Source organism: Pan paniscus, chromosome 14 (genome assembly GCF_029289425.2).
Source record: "Pan paniscus chromosome 14, NHGRI_mPanPan1-v2.0_pri, whole genome shotgun sequence".
NCBI classification, from domain to species: Eukaryota; Metazoa; Chordata; class Mammalia; order Primates; family Hominidae; genus Pan; species Pan paniscus.
The window spans coordinates 47,130,164-47,146,857 of NC_073263.2; the positions used below are offsets into that span (position 1 = coordinate 47,130,164).

General features: G+C 35.8%; 1 protein-coding gene across 3 annotated transcripts in view; it reads right to left on the reverse strand.

The window, feature by feature from the left end:
• LOC117974809 (MAM and LDL-receptor class A domain-containing protein 1-like) overlaps positions 1-16,694 on the reverse strand; it is a 72,974-nt gene that overhangs the window by 43,786 nt on the left and 12,494 nt on the right. Inside the window, exons 4-5 of one of the 3 annotated variants that reach the window (XM_055096755.2) lie at positions 14,535-14,742; positions 8,443-8,589 (exon numbers count right to left, since the gene is read on the reverse strand). In XM_055096755.2, the coding sequence (XP_054952730.1) occupies positions 8,443-8,509 (67 nt within the window). In that variant the 5' untranslated portion in view covers positions 8,510-8,589; positions 14,535-14,742. Of the gene's footprint in view, positions 1-8,442; positions 9,798-14,534; positions 15,498-16,694 lie in introns of those variants that run through there. The other 2 variants (XM_063595771.1, XM_063595770.1) reach the window with 2 other exon arrangements.

Here is a 16,694-nt window from a genome sequence, read left to right on the forward strand (position 1 = left end):
ATCAAATTAAATGAAGCTTCTAAGCTGACAATTAGATATTCAACACGCCCTTATGAAATACCCACAAGAACTTTATTTTTTAGTTTCTTCACAAAGTACCGAAGGATATGAGCTTATGGAATGAATTTTAGTTTCTCCCGGGTCTTACGTGTTTGACATTGTTGTCTGTGCTAGAGGGGATCAAAGCTTAATTAAAGATCTAATCTGAACATTAATAAAATCACCACTTTTAGATTTTAACTACGACGGATGTGCTCATGGCAAATGTGCAGGGGATAACATCTCTCAGCAGCTTAAAAGATCACAGGTTCAGAGCTGCTGTCTGGGGTAGTTTCATTGAATATTGAAGACTTACAAGGAAGGCTATACCCAACAATGTCAAGGTCTGATACTGCCCTTTGATAATCACAGTGATAGGCAATTTGGAAAACCAACTATTTTCATTGGAAAATACCGTATTCAGAGAGTAGTTTTCCTAGATACAAGTCAATGCCGACTGCACACAAAGGAAAGGATTTAGAATTAGAATGTATTATTTTATAGACTCCATCACATGTTTAACCAAACAACCAAGGATGTGAGTCAGCAGTGTCATCTTTGAGTGGGAAAAATAGAACCCAGTTTATATTGTTTTTAAATCTCAAAACCTACTTGGAAAGATAAAGTTTACTGTCCCCAAATTCCAAATTACAGGTAATGGAAACAGTGCATGCGAGCAAGTTCATTAAATTCTCTATGCTTCACCTAAAAAGGAAAAGAATGGGAAAAGTTGATTTTGAAAAATTCTTCCACCTAAAAATGCTCAGGTTTAGGTAAAATTCAAATGAATATTTTTAAAAAGATGATCAAAATTCTAAAAACAAATGAACCGATATTCAAAGACCTTACTCCTCCAGTCATTCAACAGAATATACACAATTTCAAACAAGCTGGTTAATGAAGGTGAGAACATGTACACATTAAGACGCCAAAATCTAAATGAAGCAAAAGGCCTGAATAAATCGTTTAGACAACAAAAGTAACTGAAAAAGTAATGAAAAGAAAATCTAGAGAGAAATGTATGGTCCCACATCTGAGTTAAATTTAATTTTCTTTTCTTTTTTTTTTTTTCCTGAGACAGGGTCTGGCTCTGTCACCTAGGCTAGAGTGCAGCAGCATGATTGTGGCTCACTGCTGCCTGGAACTCCTGGGTTCAAACAATCCTCCAGCTTCAGCCTCCCACTGGGTGTACAGGAGCACACTACCACATACATTTTAAATTTTTTTGTAGGGGCAGAGTCTCAAACTCCCGGCCTCAAGCAATCCTCCTGCCTTGGACCTTCAAAGTGCTGGGATTTCAGGCATGAGCCACTGCATCTGGCTCCCTATTTAATTTTTAAAAAACAAATATTTGCAACATTATTCGAGAAACCTCAGATCTTAGAAAAATATGGAGAGCTCCCTGATTCATATTAGGTTGCCAGAATATCTTTAATTTTTAATAAAATGGATGAAAATAGGACAAAATTTAAAACTCTAGAGAGCAATCTCACTTGTGAGCATAGGAACAAATATTCTAATTAAAATGATGTCGAATAAATTTGAAATTGTTATCCAAAAATAGTGTGTCTTGATTAATCTGAGCCTTCCAAGAATGTAGGTTTGGTTTAATTTAGGAGCTCGGTCTCCATATTCAGTTACAACAACAAATGAAAGTGTCAAGTCATCGAATCCTATCTAAATGTTGAAAAGACTATGAAAAACCAGTGAACAATTTCAAGTCACAAATCTTAATAAAATAAAAGGAAATAATTAAATAAAGACTAGTGAACAACCTCAAAATAAATAGCATTCTAAGTGGCAAATGATAAAACAATATTAATTAAAATGGGAAATGACATTTCTATCACAACTATAAATTAGAGATAATATTAGGCAATATTTATAATCTTAGACTAATATTATCTTAAAGGTCTGGTGAGTGTAGAAGTCAAGGAAATAAAATATCTAGTAGACATTATAGAAAAAGAGAAGTAAATTTCCCATGTTTTACCAATAATATAATTGTAAAAATAGAAAGCCAAAGTATTCCATTTTTTATAATTATAGTATCATTTAGAAAATTTGGTAAGCTAAATGGAAACAGATATATTACACAATTACTTATCTTATCTTAGCAGTAAGTTTCCAGATACATAAACAGCAAGAAATGTCCAACTCCTGATAGCAAAATTAATTTTTTTAATGTAGGAAGAAATTTAACAGAAAAGGGACACGATTTATATGAAGAACATTATAAACTTTGTGAAAGACTGCAAACTCTCTGGTTAGATGAAAAGAGATAACATGTTTCTAGATGGAAAGATAATAGAATTAAAATATGAAGTTACTGACCATTGATTTGGAAGCTAAATGCTATCCTATGATAATTTTAACCAAATATTTATAAAGTTGTCAATATTGCGTCAAAATTAATATGTGCAGGTAAGGGGTATAGAGAGTCTAAACTCTGACCACAGGCCCAGGGACTTCTAGGAACATGTCCCTTGATTTATCTTCCTATCAGCCTGCTCTAAACAATGAGCCAAGTTAGAGAAATGTGGAATTTACCAGTTTTATTCCTGGTCATGGCAAGGAGTTTACTTCTGGTAATCAGAATTGTTTATTGTAAAACTCTTACACACCCACATACCCCAGAGTGGCTATGTGACCAGCACAATATAAAAATTAAAGGACAGAGTGAATAGTCTCCCTGGGTTAAAGTGTTCACATCTGGCTCGACCTCACCTTCTGCAAAACAGGTACCTTGTTAATGCACTGGCCTAGAAGTAACACCTTACATGTCTTAAGAACGTTAGAGGCCAGTCTCTATAACTTTCACAAATGCAAAAGTTATAAACAAGCATTACCATATTGAATAAAGAAATGAATAATAAATAAAATTACTCCAGTTAGGTTTGGTTCAGGAGTGCAAGAGGGGTTTAATATTTAAAAAATCAATTTACCTTATAGACAAAAAAGATAATCTGACAATCATATCATAATAGATGCTGAAAAATACTGAAAACTTTCAACATACATTCAATTTCTTAATTTTTTTAAAAAGCACACTCTTGAATAGAAGGGAACATTTTTATCTGATAAAGAATACAATTTTTCAGTAAGCATGGCACTTAAGGTTTAACTATTGACAGCTTTTCCTCTGAGAGAGAAATAAGACAAGTCTAGCAGCTACCACCAGTTCTATTCAACACATTCTAGAAATTCTGTCCAGTACATAAAACAACAAAAGGAAGATAGAACTGTTAATATTTAGAAAAAAGGAAATAAAATTGCCATTATTTGCAGACAAAATAATTGTGATCCTAGAAAATAAAATATATATGTATAAGTTCCTAGCTATGATAAATAAAATTAGCAAGGCCACTGGATACAAGGTCAATATTTTCTATAAAAATGCATTTCTATATGTCAACAATAATCAAAATCAGAAGTTCTTTAAAAGTAACACAAAAACCTAGGAAAATACTAGCAAAAGATTTTCAAAATCTCTACCCCGAAAGCTGTAAAATATTACTTAGTAAAATTAAAGAACACAAATAAATTGAGACATTGGAAACATTTGAAAAAAATATTTTTCAGTGAAATGCAAATAAATATTACATATGAGAAATCATTTTACACCCATTAATTGGAAATTTTTATAGAGAATTATAATGCCTCTTGCTGGTAGGAAAATAGGAAAAAGTAGTCCCATTTTGTCACTAAAAATTGAAGTACTAAAGTTTTAGGGTAAATGAATCTATAAATGTTTATTGAAAATATAAATACATATCTTGCTTAAAAAATATAGAAGTCTCACTCCTAGTTATTATCTATTGCATAAAATCGAAAGTATCCTACAGGAGGAAATGTGTACAAGAATAAATTTGAAACATCGTCATGATATTGATGTCACTGGATAGGGGAATAGCTAGATACATTATGGTATATCCAAATCAAATAAATTTAGCTAAATAAACAAACATGAATCCAGTATCACAGACTGGATTTTATCTTCTGTCTTAAACGAGCAAAAGAAAAATATTAGAAAAAAAGCATATTTAGCATGGACTGTCAAATATAGGACAATGGGAATGTAAGATAGTGATAGATCACAGGATAGTGATCTCTGAGAGAGGGGAAACAAATGAGTTAAGTCCTGTAATTCCCACAGCTTACTGCCTAGACAGAGTTTCCAGGTGCCTGTGCAGAGGGGAAACACAGGAGTGTGGTAGTCTCCTCAAGTTGAAACAGATAGAGTCAGTGCTTTGGGGAGACCCACATGGGTAGAATTCATAAGACAGAATGCCAGCTGCCCCTTTCAGGTACTGGAGCTTTGAAAAGACAGCAAGCTCCCGAGATCTGCAGACAGTCCCCCCTAAATTGCCACGTAAGGACCGATCGTGTGCATGGATTGGAGAAAACTACCTGAGTCTGGGGGTGAAAACACCTGAAATGAATAGCTGGAACATTTCCCGAAGGTCACAGAAAGTCAGGAATGGTAGAGTTCTCTCACCAACCAGAGTGCAAAAAAAACAAAAACAAAAACAAAAACAGACATAGGCATTGGATAGAGAACTCAAACCAAATAAACACTTATGTCCAGACAAAAACACGTATGCAAATTTAATGGTGTTTTTACTCATATTTGACAATATTTGGAAACAATCTAAGTGTCCTTCAGCTGGTTAGTGGATAAATGAAGTGTGGCTCATCCACACAATGGACCCAACGATTCAGCAGTGAAAAAGGAAGGAATTGTGGCTGAAGCCAGCGACATGGATGAGTCTCAAGTCCTATATGCTAATTGAAAGAAGGCAGAATCAAAATGCTACATATGATATGATTCCATTTTCAAGACATTCTGGAACAGGCATACACTAGGGCTAGAAATCAGATCATTGGTGTCAGTGGTGGGAGGTGGGAGAATTATTGAGTACATAATGGCACAGAACAATGTGTTGGGCAGGAATAGTATTGTTTTATATCTTCATTTTTGTGATGGTTACACAATTGTGTATGTATGTCAGAACTCAGTGAACTGTACACTAAAATGGTTGAATTTTACATTTAACCAATACTTTATCATAAAAAATGAAAAAAAATAGATAGTATTTGATGACTTGGGGCAACTGCCATAAGCTATCTTTAGTAAGAAGATAGGGACAATAGTTACAAGATAATATATTTCTTAAAAAACAATCACAGAAACACATATAATTTTGAATATGTATGTATCTACTATATATATATCTGTGTGTGACTATATGAACATAGATAAAAGTGGAACATAATTAACATGAGTTGCCTATTTCAATGGAAATTTAACAGAGTAGGAATAGGAAGGTAGAAACGAAGCAAAAAAGGCAGGAAGGAAATTCGAGGCTTAATTACACACATACACACAAAAACTACATAATATCAACATATCCAGCCTGGTGAACACGGTGAAACCTCTGGCTCTACTAAAAATACAAAAACAAAAAACCAGCTGGGTGTGGTGGTGTGCACCTGTAGTCCCAGCTACTTGGGAGGAAAAGGCAGGAGAATTGCTTGAACCTGGGAGGTGGAGTTTGCAGTGAGCATGGATCACACCACTGCACTCCAGCCTGAGCAACTAAGTGAGACTCTGTCTCAGCTAGTTAGATAGATAGATAGAAAGATAGATAGATAGACAGATAGACAGATTTAAAAGCTGCAATCTATATGTTTAAGGCTGTAAGAACAAAATGAACTAGAACTCCACTTTCTTAGATATCGGAACTATTAGGCTGCCTCTGACTCTACCAGAAATTTCCATTTCACTTTCCTTTCCCTTCCCGGTCCTTTTTCATTTTTTTAAATTTTCCTCCTCACTTGCAATTTAAAACCACTACTGATTCTCTTTAAGGTTTGATCATGGCAATCATGGGTAAAGAGATGTTGACTCCGTGATCCAGATATATATATATATATATATATATATATATATATATATATATAATTTTTTTTTTAATTGGCCCTTTCTAAAATGAGAAAGACTGCGTTTTTGTCCCTCACACTCTGGGTGAGACCAGCTGCCCCTAGTTTTATCAGTCATATTGTTATCTTTCACTATTCTTCAACTCACCGGAAAAGAATGGGTCTTTCAACATCTAACACAGGGGCTCTATTAGAATCTTTTTAATGCAAATCATAGTTATGTAGTAATTATAAGATGGCAAAAGACTAAAGGTGATTTACAAACATATTTTCTAATTGTCTTATCTGGTGTTTTTCCTAGTCTTCTTATTAGAATGGACAACAAATATCTATTAATGTTTATGGAGTTCTTACTACATGGAAAAACCTTCACAGGTGTTATTTCATTTAATCCTCATGACAACTCCACAGGGAAGCTACTTTTCTTTTCTCTATTTTCTATCTAATAAAACTGAAGCACCCTAATATTTAGACATGGGTGCAGTGTCAACATCGTGTCGGAACCCTGGGCAGCCCGTGCTCTTCCCTAACTGGTTATGGTATGCTCACATCAGACCACCATGACACACTGCCCGCACAGCTTCCCTTTGAGAATCACTGCCTTGGCTTAGGACTTCATCATCTCTCACTGATATTTCTTCAGCACATCCATGTTTTTTTGACTCCAGCCTTTCACCCTCTCCATTCTCCTCGTCTCAGACAGAACAGCCCTTTAGAGCAAATTTGATCGGTCACATGCTTTAACATGACTACCTGGGTCGCCATCATCCTGCAGACACATTTCCAATTCCTCAGCACTCTCTAGAGTCCCCTTCCTTCCTCTCCTGTTTCATCAATTCTCTTCTCCCTGTCCAATCACACACGTCTTTCATCCCTAACTACTCCCATCTTTCTGCCCTCTTTGGGGATTCTTCCCTCCAATTAGGACATGATCCCTCCCACCTCTCTTTGGTTCCGTCTTCTCTCAGTAATTCCTTACTTCTGGCTTCCTGACTACTTTTCATTTCCCTTCAGTGCTCAGTTCAGGAGTCATCTCCTTCAACAAGGCATCTCGAATCCATCTGAATCACCTTCCATCCCTCTTAAAGCATCCTTCATAACCGATTGCAATTCCTTGCTTATCTACTTAAGCTACCAGACTGAGACCACCTCAAAGGCAGGGATCGTGGCATCCATCTTTGTGCATCCAGGTATCGTCTATGCTGTGTATTTAATAATTGGCTTGAACAGAGAAAAAGAAGTAAAATATTATATGAGTTTAGAGAAAATGTGTTGTTAATACATAGTTCCAATGATTTATAGTCCCCTTTCTATTTTAAACTTTAAACTTAACTTTGTCTTCTACAAAATGTTAAAGAAATGAGTCATGGCACAAAAGCAAAAATTAAGAACTTACCACACTGTTAAACAATTAACTAGGTTTATGGCTGTAGCCAACAGATGGATGGTTGAATTTTCCCACCCCATCCCCTAGCACCCTCACCCACTACCACCAACCCCAATTTCCAATGGCTGTAATTAAAAATATGATCAATACTTATTTTTGGTATAATTCTTTGGAAGTCTGAAGGAAGAAACAAATAGGATAATGTTCAATAAGGTTGAAAGATGATCTATAGTACAAGTACAGTTGTGCTATTGTAAGGTTTGCCAGGTGTGGTGGCTCCCTCTTGTAATCCCAGCACTTTTGGGAGGCTGAGGTGAGAGGATTGCTTGAGGCCAGGAGTTTGAGATCAACCTGGGCAACATGGCGAGACACTCTTTACTTAAAACATATACATTTAAAAAGTAAAGTTAACACGATGCTAACGTATATGGGGAATGACATCCGATGATAAATGTGAACAAAACAAAAGAGAAAAGAGAACAAACCCTTTCTGTTTTATTGGAGTTTCACAGACACTTATTGGAATACCACAGGTAGTTATGGTTCCTCTATTTTAAGATGATATGTAAACACTGGAATGATGGTTAAAAATATATATGTGGAAGAATAAGACTGTTTATTATAAAGAAGCCCGAAGACTGATTAAATTGCATTCAAGTATTTGTAAATTTATTTCACAGATAGTGCTAAATCTCTGTTCTCAGTTCCCAGAAACAAGATTAGACTATTTTTCTTCCTGTTTTGAAAAAATTGGATTGCTCTAAAAAGAAGGCAAGCCTACTGTACTTGATTCTGGGCAACTTGAGAAAATGATCAGAAAACTTTTCCACCTCTTTATGCCTTTAACCCAACTTATAAAAATTGCAACAACAAACATGTTGGTGATTAAAACAATGCTCCTTTCAGGGAACTCAATTACCCGCCAATTATTAACTTGGTCAGGAGGTTTTAAAGCAAGACAAACCAGAGTTCCATGTATACAGTCTACAGAATAGAAATGAAAATACACAGTATCATCATTCCACAACATGCAAGAAAGAAAACTATTTTTTTTAAAGAGGAAAATGTCCTACCATGATTTATGTTTGCTGTGTGATCAGCTGCAGGAAAGTGGTGCTCTCCATTATTCAATCCTTTCATCAGCTTCCAGTGTGAATCTTCTGTGAGAAATGGCTCCCAACCGCAGAAACCCGACTCAAAGTCACAGGCGAGATGCTTTGCTGTTACACGTAGAAGAGAAAACAGGTGAGGAGAAATGAAGAGCATGCAGGCAAACACTGCTCTACGCTAGCTAATCATCTTAGGAGGCCTGCAAAATTATTCTGCTTGGCAGTGAATATTCTCTAATGATCGGAATAGCTTTCCTTTATCTAGTCACACACAATATCTCAGGTGCTGTGTGAGGCATGACCCTTCCACATGCTTCCATCTGTAAGTCTGGTACATTTCATTCTGGTTGGCCATCTCCATTTTATTTAATGATACAAGGTGGAACTCCAAAGCTTTTCAGGGAGTAACTAATTTGCTTGCCCAGTATAAACCTGCTGAGATGGTAGTTTAAATGAAAAAAATCCACTGGGAAAGGGGAAGTTTAAATTAATTCTGGACACACAAATAACTTGAGGTCAGCATCTCAGTATGCATTTTATTATTCTATCCTAACACTTTCTCAAAAAAAAAATACCTAGCCATTTTGGAATTGCAGGTAAATTAGATATTCGGAACTGAGCTGGTGTTATCTTTTGTCTTTTTTTTTTTTTTTTTTTTTTTTTTTTTTTTTTTTTTTTTTAAGGCAGAGTCTCGCTCTGAGGCCCAGGCTGGAGTGCAGTGGTGCAATCTTGGCTCACTGCAAGCTCCACCTTCCGGGTTCACGCCATTCTCCTGCCTCAGCCTCCCGAGTAGCTGGGACTACAGGCGCCCACCACAACGCCCGGCTAATTTTTTATATTTTTAGTAGAGATGGGGTTTCACTGTGTTAGCAAGGATGGTCTCGATCTCCTGACCTCGTGATCCACCTGCCTCAGCCTCCCAAAATGCTGGGATTACAGGCGTGAGCCACCGCACCCGGCCCAACTTTTTTTTTTACATGAAAGACATCTGGAGACAATATCACAGTAAAAATTAATGCATCATACAAGATCCTTGGTTTAAATTACTTTCATTTGACTATTATACCAATGTCCCCTGTGAAGGTACACAATTCATATTAGCATTTAAAATTGTTTTTAAAGTCCTATAATTTAAAAAACCCCTTTTTCATGGAATTTCCTGAACTATTTTGATTTGAAGATATATCTATCATGCCAACTTTTTTGGAACACAGTGAAGTAGATTCTATATATATATTTTTTTTCCTATATGAGTTATTGAAATTTTATATATAAATACAAATGTGTATTTTATTGTGGTAAAATATACATGACATAAATGTAACATTTTAACAATTTTTAATGTAAGCTTCTATGGTATTAGGTACATTCCCATTGTTTTACAACCATTACCACCATCCATCTCCAGAACTTTTTCATTCCCAAACTGAATCTCCAACCCCATTAAGCAATACTTTCCATATCCCCTCCCCTCAAACCCTGGCAACCACCATTTTACTATCTGTCTCTATGAGTTTGCCTACTTTAGGTACTTCATATAACTGGGACCAAACAATACGTGTCCTTTTGTCTCTGGCTTATTTCAAGGTTCATCCATGTTGTAGCGTGTGTCTGAAAATTAGATCTATTTCATGTATAAACTGTTCAGGGATCCAATGTGTATCTTTGGACATGTTTGGCATGTTGTATTTTAATTATTTTGATAGAGATTTTTAAAACATATTGCATATATATGTATTAATTTTTTAAGCTTTATTGATGTATAAGTGACAAACAAAATTGTAACTAAGGTACGCAATGTAATGTTTTGATATACATATACATAGAGAAAGGATTACCACAGTAAAGCTAATTAGCATCATTTCATCATATAGTTACCTTTTGTGTGAGTGATCAGAACATTTCAGATCTACTCTCAGCAAATTTCAAGTATACAATACTGTGTTATTAACTATAGTCACCAGGCTGTACACTAGACTCCCAGAACTTATTTATCTTGTAAGTGAAAATTTGTATCTTTTGACCAACACCTCCCCATTTCGGCCAGGCCTCAGCACTGGACAACTGCCATTCTACTCTCTGTTTCTACAAATTCAACTTTTTTAGGTTCCATGTATAAGTGAGATCGTGCTGTATTTGTCTTTCTCTGTCTGGGTTATTTCATTTTGCATAATCCCCTCCAGGCTCATCATTGTCACAAATAGCAAGTTTTTTCTTCATTATTGCTGAATAATATTTCATTGTGAACACATATACATTTTATACACACACACACACACACACACATACACACACACACACCCCCCACTTGTTTGATCCATTCTCAGAGACTTCAGTTGTTTTGGCTGGATATTTTGAATAATGCTGCAATGAACATGAGGGTGCAGATATATTTTAATCTTAACTGCCCTCATTTAATACAGGATTATATTAATAAACATCAAAAATCTATTGTTTGGTTTTAGAGAAATTTTACTCAGAGTTCATCAGTTAAAGTAATATTTTAAGATCATGACAAAGCTTTCTCTTGCATATTTAACCACTACAGCATATGAGCAGACAAGAAAGAATTTCATTGTGCAGCTGGGAAAAATTCTGGATCATGAAAAGTAAAATATTTTATGAATCCTCCAGAAGTTAATCAGCTCTCTGTGAAATAAGAAAGAAAGCTATGTATGGGAAATGAATGGGGAATATTTCATTTAATGAGAATATATTAGATTCTAACAGGATTATATTATAAATATTGTGTTAATATACATTACAAATACACATTATAAATATTTTATTAATATTGATGCTCTTAAGGACTAGCAAAGTAAAGAGAGTTTTTGCTTCTACCCTGAGAGAACTCTGACTTGTTTGCCTTTAGTTTTAATCAATTTTTTTAGATGCCATCTGTTTCTTCCCCTAGCTGTCTTCCTTCCTGAAGCCTCTTTGGTACAGTGGTTCTCAAAGTTTCATATGCAGACAAATCACCTGGGACCTTGTTCCATGTAGCTTTTGGTTCCGTAAGGCTGGGCCAGGGCCTGAGGTTCTGCATTTCCACTAAGTTCCCAGGTAATGCTGATGCTCTGGTCCATGGAGTCTGCTGTTGCAGCAAAACCCACAGGCCATTTTTATTAACTGATTTTGAAAAGCCACCGGTCTGGAGGCTATGTTATGCCATATATTAAAATAATACCTAAAAGTAAGAGCAACTTGATAATGAGAGAAGACCTGAGTGAGTCTGCCTTTGGGGAAAAGCACACTGGCTGTGGAATACCAACTGACAATCCTCACGAGTTCATATTTACTCATTCTCCAGAATTTGGTAAGTATTCCTGGTGCTATTCAAACTGCCTGCACAAGCTATACCCTCCTAGAGATTCATTCTAAAGTGCAATAAAAAAAATATATATAAAGATATTTTTCTTGTGCTTCATGAACATGGAAGAATCGTTTATGAAAAAAACTTGATATTACAAATTCAAATTTGTAAAACACAAATGTTTTCGTATGTGTAAAATGTTTCAATATGGTTTTAAATTTCAAAGGAAAGCCTCTTTTATTTTGTAAGAATATACATATGCACGTGTCTATATGCAGAAATATATTAAATACTTTAGTGCAGCAAATAGTGTAAATTTATATCAATTCTAATAATCCAAATCTATATAATTTCACAGCATAAATAATTGTATATATATTTACATGAAACACTCATTTTGGTATCAAGATACATGAATACACATATATACTGTATGCAATATGGCTACATTTTTATGACATATTCCCTATATCAAGTCAATCTCAATCATGCAAACATGACAGGTTTTCTTTGGACAAATGAGGTTACACTATTTAAAAACTTAAAAGACTAATAAGTAACACTGTTTTTGTTGAGAAACACAATTACCCATTCCTGCATTCACCCAAAGAAAATAGCAGAATATGGCATCAAGAGCTACTGAACTGGAAAAATGTCATATACATAATCAATGAAACTTCAATAAATGAGAAAATATGTCGAAAATCAAATGCTAAACAATTTTTTAAAGGTGAACATAAAGTATGATTTACTACGGGGAAAATAATGGAGGGGAAAAAGCTAAGCTTCCAAATATACAGGTGCGCAGGTGCAGTGGCTCATGCCTGTAATCCCAGCACTTTGGGAGGCTGAGGCCGGTGGATCACCTGAGATCAGGAGTTCAAGACCAGCCTGGCCAACATGATGAAACCCGTCACTACTAAAAATACAAAAATTATCTGGGTGTGGTGGCACATGCTTGTAATCCCAGCTACTCTGGAGGCCGAGACAGGAGAATCACTTGAACCCGGGAAGTGGAGGTTGTAGTGAGCCGAGATCATGCCATTGCACTCCAGCCTGGGTGACAGAGCAAGACTCTGTCTCAAAAAAAAAAAAAAAAATTATATACGTGGAAAGAAAGGAAATATATTTTCCTTCAGTTATTGACATTAAGAATTATAGAAACTGTTAGAAAGAAATATTTCCCCAACAGAAATGAAGCAAATTGTCTGTAAAAAATTTAAATAAAACATAGAAAGAAATTTCACATACATTGGAGTAAATAAATTGCTCTTACATCGCTTGTTTTGAACAAAAGAAGAGAGCAGCCCAAAAGCTCCGTTGAGCTCACACTGGTTAGCCGATTACTTGGTTTAAAGCTAGGAGTCTGAAGTATTAACTGGATTGCTGTTGATGAACATGGCAGAAGGGGATTTTAGCCTTACTTTCTCATCTCCTCTCTCCTGTGTCCCTCCGCATTGCTCTTAATAAAATCCAAGCTTCCCAAGAGAAACCAATTATACAGAGCTTTTCTCTTAAAAGGTGGCATTTATGTTATTACAATATTTTCACCTCTGCTCAACAAAACATCTCACTAAAATAAGACACTGCAGTAAAATAAACGTCAAATTTTTAATATCTTTTAAAAACCACCTGTTTGTGATACAGAAATTGGATTCATATCCTTGGAATTCATGTTTTCTAAAGAGACACAGGGATCTCAGTTGCTAAGTTACCTCATATGAGAATCATCCTGTGGATTGTAAATTAAATTATATTTTTGTTGAACTATGACTATGCTTGAATAGCAATGGGATCTCTTGTCATCACTTCTATCAAAGACTCTTCAGAAAAGGCCTGAAAGACAGGTGTTGGGGCACTTTGGCCCTCCCAAACGCCAGTCATGGCTGAAGTGATTTCTTTTTCTTTTTTTTTTTTTTTTTTCAGACGGAGTCTCACACTGTCGCCTGGGCTGGAGTGCAATGGCGTGATCTCAGCTCACGGCAACCTCCACCTCCCATGTTCAGGCAGTTCTCCTACCTCAGCCTCCCAAGTAGCTGTGATTACAGGTGCCCACCACTACGCCTGGCTAATTTTTTGTATTTTTAGTAGAGACGGGGGTTTCACTATGTTGGCCAGGCTGGTCTTGAACTCCTGACCTCGTGATCTGCCTGCCTCGGCCTCCCAGAGTGCTGTGATTACAGGTGTGAGCCATTGCACCCGGTTGGTTGAAGTGTTTTCTAGGCAAGTAAGAGGAGAGCCGCCCTTCCTCCAGGGCAGCCATGATGGCTGAAGTGATTTCTACAATCATGGTAGCTGCCCTGGAGGAAGGGCCACCCTCCTCCTACTCATCCCTCCCAGCTACAGCTTCCAAGATGATTGACTAGAGAGGAAAAAAGCATACACAATAAAAGTTAGCAACCCATACTATATGCCTCCAAGGCAAAGGTACAAAAATTTCCTTCTACCACACATCTTCTCTTTAATCAAAGCACACACATTCGCACACCCAGCCAACAATAATCACAACTATTCATTTGTAGAATAAATTGAGAGATGTTGCAGACTTTGCAACAAGCACCAAAACATTAAGTTAAAATAGAGATCCCTGAAGGCATAGTACCAATAGTTTCAGAGCGATAATTCATATTTATCACATTTCATACATATGACTTACCTTTGCCTTGATAGAAACAAAGACTGTTTTAAATCCAACTAACAGTCTTGAATTAGAGCATGTAAACTAGTAAGCCATTCACTCACTTACAGCAAGTTGCTGGGTCTTCATCACTCTCATCGGAGCAGTCCTGCCGAGAGTCACAGACAGATTCTTTGGCGATGCACTGGCCACTAGTGCAAGGGAATTCGTCTGCAGAGCAAAGCTTTCTGGATTGGGTCTGTCCACAGGCATAGACCCAGAGGTGATCAAGGGCAATAAAACTTCTCTGGCTCTAAAGAGTCCCTTCAAAAGTAATCTTTAGGAAGAAAAAGATTAATTTATGAGTTTGCAATCTCCTTAATAAGACAAAAAACTAAAGAAGGTTGATAAAGACAAAGTAGTTATTGAGAAAAAGTGTTTAAAGCAACCAAGGCAATATATAACAAAGTTCCTGTTTGATAAGCTCAACCCATGCTCATACGACTGATGTAACAAACCTGCACGTTGTGCACATGTGCCCTAAAACTTAAAGTATTAAAAAAAAAAAAAACTGATGGAAACATTTGCTCCACTAAAGGCTCAGAGAAACCTCCCAGGATCAGGCAAAACACAAGCATCCCACTTAACTATCAAAAATGTCCCTGACTGCAAACTTGTTACTTGGTCATCATCTTTACAGCTCTCTTTCTTTCATTTTCAAGGAAAATAAGAAGTATTGTCATTACTTATAGAACAAGAGCTGTAACTGCATCTGACTTATTTTTTAACTAGTGAAATTAGTATTTGAATACATGAAGAAAAATATCAGGCAAACGGAAACAGACACAATATAGGAATAAAAAAAGTAAGGGAATAAACATAAAACTCTATTCAACTTACATAAAAGAGTAATTTCTTTAATGAGAAAAGAAGTGTCAATTAAAGTAAATAAATTTTGTTGTCACCAATTGAATTGCTAGCTTTTCTGGAGATAAGCAATATTAGCAAATGAAACAACCACACATTGCTGGTCAAGTGTAAGATAATGTCAAAGTATTAGCATTCCCTGAGTTTCTACCAAGAGCAATTATTACTTAACACCAAAAGTGCAGAAGTATAAATAGCTGACTGTATCACAGATAAGTAATTATTTGCTGTCCAGAACATCAGCCATGAGCTACAGAGGACTATTTCAATTCAAATTAATGAAAATAAAATAAAATTTAGTTCCCTCAGTCATGGTAGCCAAATTTCAATTGTTCAATAGCCTCATGTGATGAGTGGCTACCATACTGGACATCAGATATAAAGCATTTCCATTAGGCAGAAAGTTCTATTAAACAGCACTAAATGTGGTTAAAATTCCAGCCAGATACTAAGAATTAAAATTGACTTCCTTCAGTTTCATCCAGCTTAAAGTTTCTGAATAGATTTTCTTTTCAAAACACGAGGGATAGGTCAGGTGCAGTGACTCACACCTGTAATCCCAGCACTTTGTGAGGCCAAGGAGGTGGATCACTTGAGGTCAGGAATTCGAGACCAGCCTGGCCAATATGATAAAACCCATCTCTACTAAAAATGCAAAAAATTAGCTGGGCATGGTGGCACATGCCTGTAGTCCCAGCTGCTTGGGAGGCTAACGCAAGAGAATTGCTTGAGACTAGGAGGTGGAAGCTGCAGTGAGACAAAATCCCATCACTGCACTCCAGCCTGGGTGACAGAGCAAGACTCCATTTCAAACAAACAAAATACGAGGGATATATATTGGTTTGTTCATTAATAATTACTTAAGGTCAGATTTTCAGTTTGCAAATATGTCTAATAATTTGGTTTAGAAAATAATATTAAATTTAAATCATATCCAACAATAAGAAAACTTTGTATGCTGCTACATACTTTTCCCATAATGAATATCATACATGTAAAAATTATTAATGTATAGCTGTATATTTTCATAGCAGCAAGAGATCAGAAATGCAGAAATGATATCAATTTGAGGTTCAAAAATTGATGGTTTTAAACTTAGATCTCAAAGGCCTATAATTATTGAACAGCTAATTACATTACATATCCACTTGAGAACCTGGAATAACTCTCAAATTCATTTTCTTTACATTTTACTTTGTTTTATCTTTGAGTTAAAACAAAATTTAATCTTCAGTTTATAAAAAAAGAAACTTGTTTAGTACCTGAGGAGTTATAAAAACAGATATCAGCCTATGAAAATTAAATAGTGTCAAAATGTTAACTCAATAGGCTGTGATAGGATGTATAAATGGAATATCACTA